Source organism: Pieris brassicae, chromosome 5 (genome assembly GCF_905147105.1).
Source record: "Pieris brassicae chromosome 5, ilPieBrab1.1, whole genome shotgun sequence".
Classification (NCBI taxonomy): domain Eukaryota; kingdom Metazoa; phylum Arthropoda; class Insecta; order Lepidoptera; family Pieridae; genus Pieris; species Pieris brassicae.
Genome location: NC_059669.1, coordinates 7,377,835 through 7,397,496, shown reverse-complemented (window position 1 = coordinate 7,397,496; position 19,662 = coordinate 7,377,835). Strand labels below are relative to the sequence as shown.

At 31.6% G+C, this 19,662-nt stretch overlaps 1 protein-coding gene across 1 annotated transcript; it reads left to right on the top strand.

Moving 5' to 3' along the window:
• Window positions 1–1,395: 1,395 nt before the first annotated feature.
• LOC123709869 lies at window positions 1,396–9,328 on the top strand. Its single transcript, XM_045661459.1, has 4 exons — window positions 1,396–1,833; window positions 6,675–6,812; window positions 7,986–8,147; window positions 8,510–9,328. Exons 2-4 carry the CDS (start codon window positions 6,696–6,698, stop codon window positions 8,588–8,590), a joined length of 360 nt encoding a protein of 119 aa, XP_045517415.1. The 5' UTR covers window positions 1,396–1,833; window positions 6,675–6,695; the 3' UTR covers window positions 8,591–9,328.
• Window positions 9,329–19,662: the final 10,334 nt, after the last annotated feature.

Genomic DNA, 19,662 nt, shown 5'->3' with positions numbered 1-19,662 from the left:
ATGAAAAGATGAATCCGAAGGGCGCATGGCTATTATATCGCTTTTCGAAGGCCCCTCTAAAAATACATGTCCTTCCGAAATGCATCTCTGGACAATGGATAGATTTTATGTTTGATATGGAATAAGTATATTCAAAACTTCGACTACAAAGTTCTATATTTATTTTGTATTTTTAAAAAAGTAGTAAAGTAAATAGTAAAAACGCAAAAGACTTTTTTCATTCTCATTTACCCACTTTTTATTAATCTTTCATACATATATTATACTTAGTATTGTCTTTGGTTAACATAGCTTTACACATTGAAAGAAAACATTTTTTTTACCGGATTAAAGCTAGCTTTTGTTTTCCTTCAATATATTATTATATATACTTCATCAGCAGCGAACATTAAAAACCATATAACTCAGCTTCCAGGTCCTTCAAACGGGAAATCGCTAAGGCAAAGTCAGAGCACATTGCCAGATTTGGCGAGAGATTGGCCAACTCCCTTCGGGGACTCGAGCCTTCTGGTATTTCACCAAAGCTGTCCAAGGGAATTTTTGTCAGCCCACCATTCCAACGATGCACAGGGAGGATGACTCGCTAGCCCACACCGCGACGGAGATTGCCGACCTCTTGGGCTGTCTCTTCGCATCCAACTCGACTTTGGATGACCGAAGGAGATCACTACCGACAATTTCGCGGTGTGATTCTTCGATGCCGGAAATCACATTCCGGCAACGTGCTGTCCGCAAAGCACGATCTTCCTTGGACATTCATAACAGCTTCACCCAATAGATTTTTTTATTTTTGTCCCATGCTACGTCTTAATATTAATTTTAATGACACCGATCATGTGTCGTCATAAATGAGATAGATGGTAGTTAATAAACATAATATTAATATCAACATAATATCAACTCGATAGCGGCACTTTAAGGGATTAAACACCTTTAGATAAGCTGTGGTTATAGAATTGAAATAACATTGTTTGACCACAGTTTAGTATCAAATAGGTATACTTTTCGTGGCTTTGGAATTGAATTATTATTATTGGAAATTGATAGGAATCGAATGCTTACATCGATCTAACAAAGATTTAACATCGCGTAGTAATCTCAGCATCATCTGAAAGAAGTACCAATTTTCTAAGACTCAGGTTTCAGGCTGTTGGTACAAAAGTTATCAAACAAAATTTTCAAAACAATTGTAACGTTTATATTATAAAAATTTAAAAAGATTTTTTTAAATTTTAACAACTACAAAGTCCTTTATATAGTCTGCTAGCAATATTAATTATTAAGTCCTGTGATTCGTTTCATATATTTAATGATAACAAAGAAGCACGTGAATCGAGTGTAAATACTTAAAAAATATATATTTTATTGATAGATTCTCTCCCAGAAGACCAAGTTCATTTAACAAAAAGTGGAAATCTCAGGTACAATAGGTCATCAACATTTTGGTTTGATTAACAGAGGCATAACATTCATTATAAATATATAATATTTTAATAATTTTTCAGTACATACTTTTCAACGAAATTCATCATTTTATCTAACTTTTTAAATTTTTAAGCGTCGTGGTGAATTCTTACTTGTAAAAGTTAATGTGGTTTTCGTCAAGAATGTTCTAAAATTACATTCTTCTCACTATTTTATATACGGAATATTATATGTTCTATAATTATCATAACTATGTGCATGATTACTATATGCGCGTCCTGTAGAAGCAGGCTCTTATAAAGGAAGGGCGGTCCCGCCCGCCCAATACTACGCTCTACGCAACCGCGCGGGAAACAACTCCAAACGTACTCTAACTTTTCATCAGACTGTAAAAGTGATAGTTTAAAGGTAAGTGTAATAACTAAAATTTTTAAAATATATAAACAAAAAATAAATTTTTAATAAGAGAATTTAGATTGAGAAGTTTCAATGTAATAAAAAAACATAAACATCTTATATATCCATTGAAAAAAATATTGCTGTGCTGTTACGTCAAACAAAAACTTCTCTAAAACAACAACTTTTATTACATTAGGGACAACAGATATTTTTTTTATAATTGAATTGTTCCTTAGTTTTAATAATGGAAATACATATTTTGCAAAAAACGGCCAGCTAAAGAAATTTACGTTCCAAGGTCGATTTTAAGTTAAATAAAATTTTGTTTGTCTGACGTAGTGTGTATAACTGAGTAAATTTATAAATGTAAAGTAATTTTTTGATGAATTCTTTAAAACCGTACATGGCAAATAATATGTAGTGGTTGGCAATAAAGACATAAACATTTTTTTACTTTTTCTAATTTAATAGAGTTACAAATATAAAAACCTAATAATAGGCATGCCTTCTACGATGTTTTTAAAAACGTTTTAAGGAATAATCTCTTCTGGCATTACTCTTATTAGCTCCCTAAGGAGTAATTTCTTCGTAACACACTTCCACATCGCATTCCCCCGGTGGAAACAATACATTATTCCAGTCTTCCAGAGTCCATGAAGCACCATTTCGAGCAACGTAGTGCTCTCGGTACTAATTCGGGCGATAACTCCTGATATTAGCCGCCAAAAACCACCTCCTAACTACAGGCTAACTTCTACTACTCTTACTTCTTCAAGGCTCTTCTTCAGTTCGACACTTGACGCCTTACTACTCCGCAACGCCTAACTCACCACAAAGTGGTTATCTCTTAGTTTTGTGCATCGTTTTCTTCACGAGCCGGTCTATTGATGCTGTTGCCAAGTCCTCTGGACAGTTAAAAGACTTACAACTAGCCACCGTAAGTTTGCGGACAGTCATATCAGAAAGTGGTATTTAATGTAAAAAGATTAAATTATTTAACTTGCAGAAAATATTTAAAAAAATTTAAAATTGTAGTAATCAGTAAAAAATCGTTTCAGCAATTCGCGATAAAGCAATTTTCCAATAATCTTTATTTTTCTTTTGTGAAGTTTAAAATTTAAATTTGGAACGTAAAGAATCATGCCAGGATGTTTTAAGTAATATTGGTAATACAGTATCAAATTAATAAAACCTCTTTCTTGTAATAAAAATTAAATTAGAAAAAAAAGTGTGGTGTCCCTTTTTTGTAAAAGAGTTTAGTTTATTTTTAATAATTTAGCAAAATTATTATTCAACAAAGAGATGGTGGCCCAGGCACGAAGCGTCTCGCAACACAGGCTTTAGGAGAACTTTAACAACCATTTTGAATTTATATATATTAAAGTTAGCCTTTTTATATTTTTACTGTTATATATTTTCCCTATTAGGTAATATGATTGCTGATTTTATAGCAACATAATATTTTCCGCTATTCTACATAATATATATAGTTACCTATAAATAATTGTAGTCTACGAACAACATTCTACGCCTTAGCACCTATACGGTTTCTACGCTACGATTTGTATAAATAACATCAGCTTAATAAATATGTATTTTGAATTAATGCACTACTACAATAACAACTGTTTATTTTAACAATAATTCTACTTGTCTATTGTAGAAACTTAATGCATTTTCCAGATATTTTTTTCCATGATCAGCACTCATTTTGATGCAAATATACTAAATATTTTATAAATACTAAAACTCTGTGAAACAACCAAAAATTTAACACAATTTAAAGCTTTTTATAATTTTGTGTCTTTCAATATCGGACCAATATAAAAGTATGTACTTTACAATAACTTTTACTTCGAATACCGTTGCATAGATCTTAGCTTTTATGTTTTGGAAATACTTTTATTACTAGTAGAACACAAAAACATATAAAGTAGATACAATTAAAGGTACCAATGAATTGTGTTAAAAATTCAAAATATGTTTTATTATTACATATTTGTACCTTCAAATCACGATGAAAAATTATTAGTTCAAGATTCATCTATAAACCTTAAAAAAAATTTGTTCGATAATGTTTCATTCCTATACTCGAACATTGAGTGTGTACATATTCGTATTCGATGTTTGATTCGCCCATCACTAAAAATTCGAGAAGGCTCGGCAAGTAACCACGTCCTTAAAATTCGGTTTTTTTTAATTTATTCCAAGATTCTTATATGTATTTGAAAGATATCAACTTGAATTTGTTACATCATTTACATAACAAAGTGTTTACATAGTTGCTCAACGACATCACCACGACTTCTGTAAAATATTCGAAAAGACACTTTAAGAAAATAATGTGGTAAAATCGCCTTTATATTCATTAAATAAGTTGTAGTTATAGTTGTTGTAGTAAACGCACGTAAAAAAATTGTAGATTTGCCAACGATATTTATAATACATTTTTTAATCGGGAAGTATAAGTTTCTACTTATACTTCCCGTAGAGTGAAGAGCCCTTGAGAAAATAAAGTAATGGGAAACAATTATTTAAAACGCACTCAACCATGAAAAGATATCAAGTTGGTCAGTTAAGTGGGCAGGCAATAAACAAGTTTATCCACAATCGTAAATAAGTGTGCCATTTGTCCTTTATCTTTCAAAAGACTATCGTAAGACCGCTGTCAATGCTTGAGATGTTTGGCGGATTATTTACTCCGGTTTATATCTGCACCGTTTCAGTAGATAAAGAATAATAAGAAAAATAATGCTATCTCGGTGGTACGTTTAAATAAAGATAATTTTCGGTCTTTGTCGCAACAACGCAAAGGGTCTTAGCATTAGATTCCTCATTTTCTTTTATCAAATAAGTGACCAGCCTTTTGTATCTAACATACGTAAATATTTTTTGGGTCACAAGTAATTTTCTTGCGATGTTTGTGGGGGCAGTTGCGCATAAAGAAAGAATAATCAATAAATCATGATAATCATACTTTTGATCGGTTATTAAAAAGAAAACAAAATTAGTTTTAGATATAAGAAAAAAGCAAACATTTTACATTACAAAAAGGTAAGAAAAAATCTTACCTGAAATCAAGAAATGTTTGTGTCTAAGGCATCGTGTAAAATATTGATGCTACTTGGACGAAAGAATTCGTTGCTTAGACTGTCTTGTGTAAAAGCCGTTATATTAATAATAATTAACTCCATAGTATTTATTAAGTTGTATGAACTTTTAATAACTGAATCACTCAATTGTATTTTTATTTCCATTCAAAAGGTACTGTTAAAAAATAAAGTCATCAGCGATTATCCCAAAAACATACCAAAAATTCTAATAAATAAAATATCGAAATTTCGCTAGACAGCAGGGACTTAGAGAATTATTGATGAATATGAACAAACGACTTCGTTATAACATGATACAATGAGGATGCGACCTCGATTCTCCGGTTTTTGCTATAAATCTTTTAAATTACCTATTTCTCACATTTCGTCTTTATTATTTGAAGGTATATTTTCACTAAATGACTAAGTCACAAGAGCGACCAAACTAAAAGTATTTACATAAACCTGACATATAAAATATAATTTTTCATTCGGTCTAAAGCAATGGCGGTGTATTAATTACTCTTGATGTTGCAATAATATAATAGGCCCTGTTGCCCCAATAGTGGGGAAGATGCTTTCACTCCAGTTAATGGTTAGTACCCACAAATATTTTTTCATGTTATCAAACATAAGATTTGAAGAATAAATGAATAAAACTAAGCCATGAAGGCAAATTCTTACAACATATGAAATTGGCGGTTTTTCGTACTGGCCACTTTGACCTCAAATATCTCCTCTTTGGTTGAGATTTCTAAATTCAATTTTTACAGCTATTTACGCATGCATTTGTTTTTCGAAATCCGAAAGTTATTCATTAAAATTTTTTTTCTTTGCGTCACTCTATTAAGAAATGGAAAACATAAAATATCGCGTTATTTACGAGTACGAGTTCCACCGTGGCACCAGTGCTGCAGAAACGGCTCAAAGGCTAATTATGTATATGGCGGCGGTGTCGCAAAAGAATCGCAGGTCCATCGCAAACTACTTCTGAGCTACCAACACCGCCGTGTTATATAAAATACTGTATTACTGCACTTGAAGCAAATTCCAAGCAAGAAAAAGCTTGAAAGGTGGGTTACCGCACAAATTGAGTAAAGCCAATCGACAAACGCACGTTGACTGCTGCGTGCTTGCATTTCTCAACCGACACAATAATGAAGAGATTTTAAATCTAATCATTACCTGTGATGTTAAGTGGATCCTGTACGATAATAAGAAGCGCTCATCGCAATGGCCGAACCCATCCGAACCAGCCAAATCGTGCCCCAAGCGAAAATTGACTCCAAAAACTTACTTGTGAGCGTTTGGTAAACTCAAATTCAAGTCTGATGGGGCCGTCGAAACCGCCTTCAAAGATTTTATTGATTCCCATCCCAATGGTTTTTTTGTTTAGTATAGGTATATATGTCTATCCTTATCAATATATAAAATGCATAGATAGCAATAGTATATACTACAACTTTGAATAATTAAATATATTCTATTTAAAAAAGTCTTCTGTTTTGTTCCCCTCATTCAAAACGCCAATTTCATATGTAAGGACCAAATATTTATTATGAGGTGGAAATTTCGAGCCATAGCCTCAAGCTAATCGTAGTACCCAGTTATTTTTCTAAATAGGTGTGATTTTGTTAGTAAAAAAGTTAATTTCCCTCGCTAAGGTCTATATCGCTTCACAGAAAGAATCATAAAGTCTACATTTTACCATTATACATATCTATATCATTAAATATGCAAAATGATGTATAATTTCAGGCTTTGGGTAATGTTATCAAGATGATGTCACTACCGCTAATCGTATCACTATCTATCACACTCGTCTCAGCTCTACCCTCAGCAGTCTTGGTCGATGAAGATTATCCTTTAACAGTAGACCCTAGAAATTTACAAGAGGTAAAGGATAATTTTACTAATTCTTTATATAACGTTAACATAGTGGCTCTTTTTGCATGTAAATAACACCTTCCAATTATTTACATTATTTCCGTTATTATTGTAATACTTTCTATTTTAGCGAGATAAATAAGTAGAAATGCGTGGTCATAAAGCAAATTGTTAGAAGATATTTTCCTTAAAATGTAAAATTGATTTATAGGAAGTCGTTAAGTATAAAACTTTGGTCATCTTATTCAAATTGAAAGATACTAAAAAAGTCTTTAAATTTTTGGAGAATTCATAAAATTTGATTGTAATGCCCACGTGATATAAAAACAGTGGTGTTACTTTGGATCTTTTTTTTTAAGAAGGTGATCAACCTTCTGTGCTTTACACATGGCAGCGTTTTGAAGCTAAAGCATGCCAGTTTTCCTATGTTCATTTTTGTCTCCGTACGAGCGAGTTTAACACTCGGACACACATGCGGAATCAGAAAGAAAAATCTGTGGGTGCTCGAACTCAAAAAAGCTGTGATACCTCATGTTTGAAAGTCGCAAGCTAAAGTCTAGAGTCAACATTCCCTACGTGATAACCTTGTATTTTTGCGTATCCTAAATATAAAATTAAATGAAATTAAAACTACATTGCTCCTTGGAATTGTACTAAGTTTTTTCCACTAAAATAATTAATCTGCTGTTGCTTTTGGGGAAAAATATACTTAAATGTAAGTCTTCTGTGCCTAACAACTGAGAACATTAATTATTATTTACAAATCTAGAATAGCTCATTACAGTAATGGCCTGTAATCTACTAAGCATTCCAGGCAATGCTGGCGTAAACTTTTATAATACTTTACGCCTTCTTAACCTATTAAGGCCATATTTTGAGAATTAATGTTTGAAGTCACTCTGCGGGAAGATTAATTACCTACCGACTTTAAAGATTTATTGTCATAGGAAATTATTAAATAACAAGCTTTATGGTCTTAACAATCTTATTAAATGTATTACAGGTTGCTATTTTCGAGAAATTCAGGACAATAAAATCGGAGTAAATTTTTGTGTGTAAAAGTGTTTTTTTTTTTTGTTAGAAATATATTTATTTGCTATTGCTCGAATATATATTTTGAATACAAGAAGGTGTGTATGTATTTATATATATATATATATTGAAATATAGACTAATTTTCAGAACTACATAGTTCCACAGAAGAGGGCGGCACTAGTACTCGATAGGCTCTTGGTTGCATTGCAGAAAGCTCTAAGGGAAAGTCCTACATCACGATTTGATCCTGAGCGCGATGGACCAAGAACGGCACCATTGAGATTGGCACATTATGATGTAAACGATATGGTAAAACTCATTTTAATCATAATAATTTGTAGACTATGATCTGATATGATGTTGGGCCTTGGAAATCACTTGAACTTGAACTGGGAATGACATGTTGGACAGTCTTTCCCAGTTAAAACAGTTTGGACCACGGTAAGGTTTAGCTTTACTGACTTTTGAGTCAGAGTTCAGTCTTTATTCGGAATTCTTTACATAGTATTAAAAAAGTTTACCGATCCTTTTCTAAGTATACGTTAATCAAATATAGTGCAATAAAAATATAACCAAAAATCTGTACCAACCAATAAATTACCATTATGACGGATATCAATAAAGTACAATATTTTTAATATATTAAATTACATATTTATTAATGTTTTCAGACTGGTCTTCAGCGCCGAGGCCAAGGCAACAACCGCGGTCGAGTCCTCCGATGTTATTTTAACGCAATAACTTGCTTCTAACAGTAATTATATGTATCATCTTCAATACCACATCATGAATATCATTCACATTATTAATTAAATTTTACGTCTATTAATGAAAATTTATGTAAATATTTTTCTAATAGCTATTTACGATAGTTTAATGCAATGCGCTCTTTTATACTACTATTTAATTTGGTTAACAAATTGCAATGTATCTATGTAGATTAAAAACATGGAATGGATAAACCGGCTTTGGATTGTACTAAAAGTAGTTGTCGCTATCAAATTATGTATGTGACTTCACATAAAATAGTTTAAAATAGTGTAATATGTTTGGTAAAGTGAGCGAGCCAACATGTAGAAAAATAAATAAATAATTTGTTCAATTAGTGTCTCAAAACATGTTGCTCAAAAATGTAATAAGCCACTTTATATAATATAAAATATTCATAAACATGGGACCGAGGATTTAGTTTCCCAAAGCTCGCTCTATATACTTTGATTCGGGCATATACAATACATTATGATCGTTTTATCTGGTACTTGCAGTGCCTGTATAACCTCTAACTAACATAATGTCTAAGATTACGAAATTGCAGCAAAAATGTCGATGATGTTTGATTTTTTCAAATATTTCATAAAATTTCTTAATGTGAAAAAAAATTGAAAAGAAGCTGTTTTGTGAAGCTGTTTTTTTTAATATTAGTTATGATAACTTATTTTAAAAATATATTTAGTTTTACCTATATAATATCTACATTTGCTATTTTTAACTGCTACTTACTGTTTTAACATAAGAAACTGAAAGCAGTTTATGTTTAACTTTAATAAAAATATCATTTTGTAACTATTTAAAATAAAATAATAATCGTGTATATATCCTTATTTTAATCAAACCTAAAACAAAGTAATTTAATAGGATACACTGTAACAAAGATATATATTTAGATCTTCTAATCTTTTAATTGAAATAAATTTAAAAGTCTTAATGAAGTTTTGATCGAATTATAGAGATATAGAGATTATAGATCGAATTCTGTGTAATTGGAATACGGAATTGTAACAAATTGAAGGATTATTAATTAATTACCAATTCTCAATACGTTTGATTAATGTTCTAACTCAACAGTATGGTTTAGTCCAGTTTCAAAGCTCGACCTCGCTCACAGGCTTATTGTAAGGTATCAAGAACCATCTCTATAGCTTAATTTCTTACACAAATCGTGTATCCTCTCTGAGTTTGAATCCTGGTCAAATAAATTTTTAATTGGAAAATGTAGATAATTAACACTTGGGTAAAAAGTTTATAATATACAACTTATAATTATATAAGTGTCGTTGTATTGTTTCACACGTAACAGTTTTTTTTATTAAATTGTGACTAACATAACTAAAATAAAATGAAATACAATAATATACAAGAAAATATAAACACAGTAATTTACAGTACATACATTAAAGATAATTACGGGAAGGATTTTTAAGCAGTAGAAGTAGAAAGAGGAGCACGAAAACATATCAACATGAAAAAGTGAGTGTTATAGGAATAATACATTCTATATATAGGGCATATCCGATGTTATTACGCGTAATAGGCAAATCAAATGACTTTCCTAAGTGAAGAGACCTGGCTGGAATAGACAGTTTATAAGACGAGAGAAACAGAAAAGTGCGGAGAATGTCAGCTCGCCGGTCAAAATTTTTCTAAGCGTAGTGCAATCAATTCTTTTTCACAATCATTAATTCGCGTTGACTTAGTACGGTTTCTATGTATATGGTAATTTAATTTACCCAAGAACTTTCGAACTTCTATATGTCATTGACCTACTAATTAACATACAAGGCTCTGAATCTTACCCTAAAATGTATGTCCAAGACGTAATATTACTGAAAAAATAGACACAGAAATGTCCCAAAGGTTACAAAGGACAGTTAACTCCATCTAGGCATAAATAACTCTTATTACAATTTTATTCCTGTTTCCCTAGTAACAAGATTAAAGCTCCCTACGCTAGATGTCGTTACAAACTCGTGTACCACAAGATGTCGCTAGTACGATTATATGGTTCAAGTCTATCGAGTACATTCTTGCTGTTTAATGTCATACAACTTATGTTACAAATTTTACACATAATATTGTTATACAAATTCGTTATTTTCCTTCCTTGTATTTGAATAAATATAATTTATTTTATTTTAGCACACACAACTATTACAAACAAAGGTAACATATAGAATCAACAACATATAGCGCTGAAAGAGCCATGCCACATTATGTAATTCTATAAATCTATGATGACAAAGAAATCTATGCTACATTGATTGAAGCCCCATAGTGTATTAATTCCTTGATTTTTTTTAGGAAATCGACCCTCGGTAAACCCCAAACATTTATTATTTCACCGGGTCCGAGTCATCAATGAGCTGACACAATAGTTTTTAATTATAGAATACATTATTAAAATGTTTCCTGCCTGCAGCTATTCTACTTTATTTCCTCGATCATGATCTCACTTCAAAATCTTTAAATCTTGCATCTAGCATTGATTTTATGCCTCTATTCACCAGTGGCCGCATTTATTCATATCGCAAAGAAATATCTCAGTTATTGTGACATGAAACTTCCTTATAGCGTCTATATCGGTTTTAAATGAAAAAATCTCTGATAATTTTCTTTATAGTCTTAGTATGTTTTGCAGATTTCAATCTTATATCGATTTTATTGGTAAGAAGTACTTTTGTCGTTTTAGCGTTTAGGCGGAAAAAATAGCTCCTTATAAGCACCTCATAAAAACCCTAATTACCTTTCTTATGACGAGTATGCTATGGAAGCTATGCTATAACGACTAAATTTTCTCTCATATTAGTCGATACACATCAAATAAAAATTATACTAGGCAGCCTTTTTAAGTTAAAACATACCTGCTTTTCCAGAACCTTTTATCGAGTTCTTAAAACTTGATCAACTCTATAATCAAAAATATGAACCGGTATACGTGTTAAAATATCACAGATGGGGTTTAGGCTTTACTAGAATAGAAAACTTGATTCTTATAAAGAAAATAAACCTGTATAATGTCAGGGACGTCTAATAGGTACTTAGTAACAAAATCCATTTCACACAAGAGTAATTTTATGCAACAATGCGTTGAATAAAAATACAATAACGTGGGCAGAAGTCCCTGAGATTAAATATGGTTGAATTAATCAAAACTAGGTATTTAGGCATCGCCTTGAGGCAACGACAACTCGTATATAATATATGAGTGAGTCATCTGGAATGTATTGGACTGGACTGGACATGTATTCATGTGGAATGAAATTTCAAAATTCGTTATGGAAGTTCTCAGGAAGTACCTGAGATAGCTTATTACGTAGAAACTCAAATTACACTTTGTTCTAATATCAATCCACAGGATTAAATCATTCATCAGGACTACAACTGGAAATGACAAGATACATTGATAATTTCCAAGTAAAGAGCTCATCAAAGGTTGGCAGCGCTCACTCGAGCCTCGTTTTGCAGATGTACGACGTATGTAACAAACAGGTTGTTAGCCACTGCTCTCATAAGATGAAAAAATTAACTTGTAAGGTTAGAGTTTGATTATTGAGGATAGAAATATTAAAATGTGCATTTATATAATTTCGGAATAAGTATAGCAGTAGTCCATCACCTCATATCTTCGAGAATAATTGTAGTGAGTAAATGTAAAAGAAAACTGGAATTCCATAATTATTTTGATAAGAAAATTTTCAGAAATATCGTTTATTAATCTACTAAACCTCAATTTATCATTAAAGTCTTAAGAAATTTAATAGTCATAATAGAACCCTGAAACTTTTGAAAGGGATTATGCTAAACTAAGTAAACTAAGCAATTTGAACCACAATGTGATATTAACATTTCCAGAATACGAAAATCATTTTCCTTTATAAAATTTGTAAATACTAATTAATAAAGTTTCGATAATATATTATGGTGTGTGTATTGATGGTATTTGTTTCAATTCAGCATAATTTACAGCAATATGGCGAGAGGCCGACGGCTAGCCATGCGGTGTCTCGTCGGACTTGAATTCGTGTATTAACAGGTGGGCTGAAAAGTTCGTAGGCTAACATAGAAATACAGTTTTTATTTTATAAAACTAATTGTTCAGACATTTCGAGAGTGATACAATGGTTACGGCGGTCATACAATTTTTACAATTTGTCTTTAGCCTCAGAATAGGTTTCAGTTACCCAATCGGCGATTACCTTCATAAGCGTAAAATTCCAGCGAGCATTCTCTTGAGGTCTGAGAAGAGGAAACGATTTTTTTTATCGAAACTTATAAGTGTACATATATGATTAATTGATTTGAATTGAAAAACAAAGTTTTACAAATTCGATGTAAAACATGCAATTTTTGTTTTATCAACCCGTTTTAAAATGTACACTTTTTAAATTTAAATTTACTAAGCTTATATGTATGTCCAAGTTGTAATCTTTTATAAAAACTTTGTAGATTAACCTTTTGGTTACATTACATTACAAGACTATCCTAAAATAACATTTACCTTACATTTCATGTAGGAAACCGCATTGGAAACCTTTGATGATTTATATAATTGAATAAATGTAAAATTTTAGCGAATATTTCACACAACAATACGGTACTGAAATATAACAATGTTTACTTTATTTCCACGTCATTAACAGGACGCTATGCAGGCCTTTGAAATATTACTTCGGTTCTTCTGGTGTAACTTTAAGCTTTGCTAGTGTAAAAAATTACACGTCAAAGGACGCTTATTTATGTAGTCTGTTATTTAACAATGATTAATGTAGTTAATTAAACTTTATAATGATAATTAATATCATTTTGATAATTATTAGTGATCGTGACTTTATTTTTCGTAAATATTAAATCAGTCTTCGCTGTTTAAACAATTCATTTATGTCATTGTGTCTATCCTAGTTGTAATTATGTTTCGCCAGCGCTTGTGGAATTTAGGTTTAAAGAAAAGGAAATATTTAAAGACTTGTTCAAGAACAAGAAGCTAGCGTCGCTACAAGATCTCGATCTGAGATTTCTCTGTATTTTCTCCTGTAGCCAGGGATTTAACCTACGACCTCAGAAAACCACTAGGCCAACATTGCACTTAAAAATGCATTCTTGTTCAATAATGCCCGAGAATCACAGATAGCACGATAATTGTATAAAATCACTGTGAACTGATAACTGGCTTTTTAATTGAAAGCACTGGGATCGGCACAGTACCTAATCAATTCCACCAATAAAAAGCTAATGCGAGAAGCTTTAGTTTGACATAACGCGTAAGAGACTTAAACCAGCTATCCTATATACCATCTGTTAAAATTATATTCCAACATTAAATATGAATATAAAAAATATAAACCTCTGAGATAAACACATTAAGTTCGAAGTTAGAAAATAAAATAACATTTTCCACAGCGTTAAGGTGATTCCGTAACTTGATCAGTGAGTTGATTATGCTATACGATCTACACGACGTTCTTTTACCTCGATAATTAATCTAATAAATGATATTGTATATTTGACGCAATGACTTAAAATATATACACTTGCAAATTCATAATATAAATATTTATATATTATACCGGAGTGTATTTATTTCATATTAGAAAAAAAAACCATAACTAGTGTTAAACACCTTTTAATTGATCCGCTCTTAACCTCCAAACAATATTTAAAAAAATAACGGATGAGTTCGTATCACAAATTTTATTACTTACATAGTAAAATTATTTTTAAAAAAATACTACCCGTCTGACCATATAACAACGGCCTTGTTGTGTATCTCTAGGCTCCTAGGTGGTTAAAATTTTGAGTTTGTTTCTAAACGCTGAATTCGGTTTATGGGTGCAATTTTTTTTATAATATCGTTTAAAACGTTGAGCCGTGTATGTATAAAGGGTTTGTCTTTTATAGAGAGACCAAAACTGTACTTTACTGCAATAATTATGAGGTCTGACCATAATGGCTTAGTTGATAACGTTTAAGTAAAACCTGGAGGTCGCAAGATCGATCGGTAAACAATAAATGTCAAGATTTAAACATACACAGATTATCTACAATTACAAAATGTCGGACACTCGTTGTGTTTGCTTCTATTCGGGTCCAAAGGTATCCACAATGTCATACAATAATAATAGTCACGTGAAGGAAATCAAATTACTCTTCATGTCTGGGTAGTCACTTAAAAATATCATAGAATTATACACGTTGTGAGTAGAGCGTAAGAGTAGCTCGTTATAACAACCTGTTGGAATATTGCAACGTCTATTTTCGTCTTTTATCCGTTGAAAAGGTTGGACTATTTATTTTCTAAGTTTTAAGTTAACATCATCCGGATAAAATCATGGCTAAAGCTTTTTAAGGCACTTGAAACCCTTCAGGAAACGTTCTGTCGCTAATGTTTAGGGTTATGTATGTTTTATGCTTTGTTAAACGAAATCAGGTACTGAATTGATATAAAAGTGATGATATTTGTTTAGTTAAATAATCAAGGTTATGACAAAGTGCGTTGCCAGCCTTTAACAAATATTATAAAAATAATTACTTATTTACGTTTGTATCTAGTGTTTAATCTCTAATTTACGTCAACACATTGATTACCTCAGGGAGGCAAATTATCTAAACTTATATTGGTTCACGGCTGTGTAATTTCAAATTCAGTTACAATGTTTGTGGAATATATCAAATATCGATCGTAATTTCTTAATTGCTTTAACTCCCAAGAGAAGAGTCTACTCTTATTTATTGGATGTCTTTCAGCTTAAACAAGCCAATAAGCAATAATACACGCAATATTGTATGGTAATAATTTTTGCTCAAATAAACAAAACACAATCAAATTGAAATTAAAGACATCTTCAATAATATGAAATTAGTATGAATGTATTAATAATTATAGCAAACTTATAATTATGTCAACCCAGGATTTGAATCCGAGATCTCAAGACTAATTAGCATTAGAAACACTGATTATTATTACAAAATCATACTCAATGTAGTAAGGATGATATTAAGTTTACCCGTAAACTTGTTATCACAGGCTACGAAAGCTACTCAGATATTATTATAATTGATCATTTTACATAAGAAAGTGCAGAGATAGTAATACTTCCAACTTTACGCAGAATTTGATTAAGATTAGGGAAGATAAGGTTGGATTTAATAAAACATACGTATATGTATTGCGAAATTATTAGTTTAAAACTTAATGAGGTTGCTTTAAAGCGAAATAAACAAAACAACTTTTGCGTAAAATAAACATAGGTTTTTAACCCGTCTCTTACAACGTATTTTGCCGTGTAAACTTTTTGTATTTGATAGCTAATTAACAGTTTGCTTTAAATAACCTTGATATAAAGTTGCTAGCAATACAATTACATTATGATAGATCAAACAAAATTATGAAAAAGTTAAGAAGTGCGAATTTTGGTACATACAAAATAGTATATAATCTTACCATATAGTTGTACACGTGTTACGAGTACACATGTGTGTATGCAAGTTTTTCTCTGTAGGAATTTTATTTCCATGCACCGTCACATAAACATCTAGGGAAATGTCTGACCCGGATCAAAACTACATCTTAAATACATTGTGGTATAATATTATTTCTTTAAAACTAACACACTTTGACTATTTAAATGTATCATTTATTAAAGATCATAAATAACATTTGCTAAGCAAACTACTAACTGCACTAAAGACGAAGATGATGGTCATTTCGCGAAACGACGCTTTAAGTAATAATTTATCTGTAACTGGACGTTGGTACAGGTCCGGCAATAGTTTTCGGGAACTTGAGTTACAAGCGAATGGAATCCTGATCAGGAAAATAGGTCTTGAATTAAAATTGCCGGAGGATCTTTCAACAAAATAAAGAAAGTTTTGTGATGTCGTCACTTGACCATTAAACTCCGAGTCTCTCCTTTGTTACACATGGCCTATTCTTCTGTACGACAGTGAAACTTGGACAATTAAAGAAGATACCCACCGGCGCATAGAAGCATTTGAGATGTGGTGCTATCGTCGCATGCTTCGTATAATCTGGACCCAGAATGTCTCTAACGGGAAGGTTCTTAAACGAGTTGGAATGTCAAAAAATCTTATGCAGAACATTTAACAATAGAAACATACCTGGGCCACGTATTGCGCCATGACCACTAAGATCTCCTTCAATTAATTATAATGGGTAAAATCTAGAGTAAACGCCGTGTTGGTACAAGGAAGAAATCATGGTTTCGCAACGTTAAGGAGTGGACGGTTATTGCAACTACGGAAGAGTTGCTGCACCTGGTACAGGACAAGACACGCTTCAAGAGAGTGACGATCAACCTCCAGTAATGGAGAAGCCCTAAAAGAAGAAGATCGTTTGTTAATTTCAATTAGGCTATGTCCCCACCCAATATCCCTAAAATTTGGAATTTGGGATATTGGGTGGTTTTACTACAGAGTACGGTAAAGTATATATTTTAATAGCTTTGACGCGTATTTTATGAATACACACTTAAGCTAAATAAAAAAATTCGGCGCCAAGTAGAACATTGTTAGACGCCCCGCTGAAAAGCAATGAACTTATGTGAAAATCGTTTTTACTAGTCGTAAATAATAAAGTGGATTGTAATGGACACAATCATAGCGGTGAAGTATATATGACTGCGTAATTATAAAATTGATAGCCGTAAGTAAGGCTTTATGTCCTCTTCTCATTAAATTCTACGGTTATAAAATATTTAGTATGAAAGTATATCATTTTCATAATGCTTTTCTAGGGCAAAAAGCAGTTAGAATTATTTTCTAAGAATGTTATATCCGTGCCCCAGTAGGTAATTCTTGCGCTACGGAGATCTTCAAAGGGCAGTGCCGGAAGCACCCGAGGTGGTCTTTATGAGTGTTGCTACGAAAATTTAGAAATATGTAGTAAATTAGTAACCAGAAAGTATAACTATTAAGATACATATAAACACATTTAAATATTTCAATTGAAAAACTGAAGTGAGGAATCAAACAGTAAAGCAACAACTTTATAAAATCTTGTATGGTAAATAACGTATATTGTATGTATGTATTCTATTTTATAGCTACCCTTTAAAAGCACTCAAGGATCCATTATAAATTATTGCGGTAGCTGTGTGGAACTGTTAGTATTAAATTTTACTTGAGAATCTACAAAGCTTTCATAATTATATAGATTTTGATTGTTTATTAATTCAATCTTCATATAATACAGTAGTTTTATGACAAAAAATATTGATTGCAATATTAATTTTATTTGGCTAAATACTTTTGTATATAATTATAAGATTCTGAGAGCTATGACCACGCGTCTGCTTCACAAATGCTATGTTGATGAAACCGCACCACCTTGTCTCATACGTTTTATGTGATCCGGAATCCTCTTCATTCCGTTTGGAAAGCATTAAAACCTAACGAATAGCTAAGAATAAATAGGAAAGAAATAGAGAGATATTCAAGAGGAACTTCTTGAAACACAATTATTATCATTATTATAAATAGTGTTATCCTACTAGCATCTGACTATCAACGCTTAGGTTGGGTGTTTAATTGAATTTCAATCCGTGTAGGTAAATGTTGGGTAATCAAACATAAATATGCGAATTATTATACAAGGTTATTCAGGGGATATCAAATCTTCTTTGTAGACATATTATACAACAGTTTAAATAAAGTTCCGATTTATTTTGACAACACGCTGCACTCTGCAAGCCCGATCAACAATTCCTGCAGCGATCTCGGATGACTAGCTTCATTTCTCAATAACTTAAATTATAATCAAAGATATTACCTTTCATTTTTCAACGAAAAGCTTCCACAAATGCTCACACTTGGGAGACGAAACGACGGATATTAAGGTAAGTTTTACAGCTCATATTTATTAATACATTTTTGGTCGCCAAAGGATCCAATTCGTAAATGTATGTGTTCAAATAAGTTGATAAAGGTGTCAAAAGAAACAGCTATCAATATTTAGAAGACAGTTTCTAACTGTGGGTTTGTTAATTTGTAGGTCACATAAGTTTTTGCCTCGAAATGAAAACGAATCTTGTAAAGACTTGCACAACAAGAGCATAATAATGATTACTTTATAAATGGTTAAAGAAAGGAACTTGATTTTTAGTTTGAATCTGCAAATGTTCGTCCCGAAATTACACGCGTGAGAATAACAATCGTAACAACGATAACAAAGACGCAACAACAAATTGTTTTTGTGAATTAACACTTTTAAGAGTATAGATATATATAAACGATAAAAGTTATAGATAAACCTCCGCTGAAATAAAGAAACTTAGTATTGTCTTTTGTTAAAATAGCTTTTACACATTAAGAAAAACACTTTTTGAACGGATTAAAGCTATGTATTATTATTAAAACTTATAGTTATTTACATAATTCTAAATTTTAAATTTTTTCCCGACGTTTCGCGTACTTTTCAGTGTGCGTGGTCACGGTGAGTGTGGTGGAAGGTGTTAAATGTCAAAAGTATCACAGCTGCAGAGAAAGCTTTTATCTGTATTTATTGCCCCGAAGCTGGTATCGACTAAAAGATGACGGGTTTTTGCAAAAAAAAAATGAAAATAATTATTATAGTAAATTTGAAAAACTCGCTTCAAAGTAGAGGTTTTAGTATAACAATTCAATATGCGTTATTAAAAAGTAACGACCGTTAATAAGATTTATAAAAGTAAAAAGTGTAAAATACTTAACGAAGCTGTACCTAAGGTAAAAATGATTTGTTCCAACCTTTTTCGAACAATTCCACACGGTTAATTTATATTTACTTCACCTATACATATTGTAATAAATAAACTTCTTAATAATACAGAAAACTATGTTATCCGTGCAATAATACTGTTTATATCGCTTTTATCGAAATCTGTTTGCACAGGCGTAATCGATGCCCACAATTTGTTTTCCTAATTGTTATTAGGTAGGATACGATATCTTGTCAAATTTTTAGATAAATTTATCGCCCTACATTTGTACAGCTATCTGTTTTGTTACTGATAACATTGTTACGATTTGATTTGATGCAACTTTATACCGGATC

What these genes read in the sequence shown, in the direction of transcription:
- LOC123709869 (XM_045661459.1), top strand. Translation starts at nt 6,696, where the DNA reads ATGATGTCACTACCGCTAATCGTATCACTATCTATCACACTCGTCTCA. An exon ending in ACCCTAGAAATTTACAAGAG is followed by an intron (nt 6,813 to 7,985) that starts GTAAAGGATAAT and finishes ACTAATTTTCAG; the next exon opens with AACTACATAGTTCCACAGAA. An exon ending in ATTATGATGTAAACGATATG is followed by an intron (nt 8,148 to 8,509) that starts GTAAAACTCATT and finishes TAATGTTTTCAG; the next exon opens with ACTGGTCTTCAGCGCCGAGG.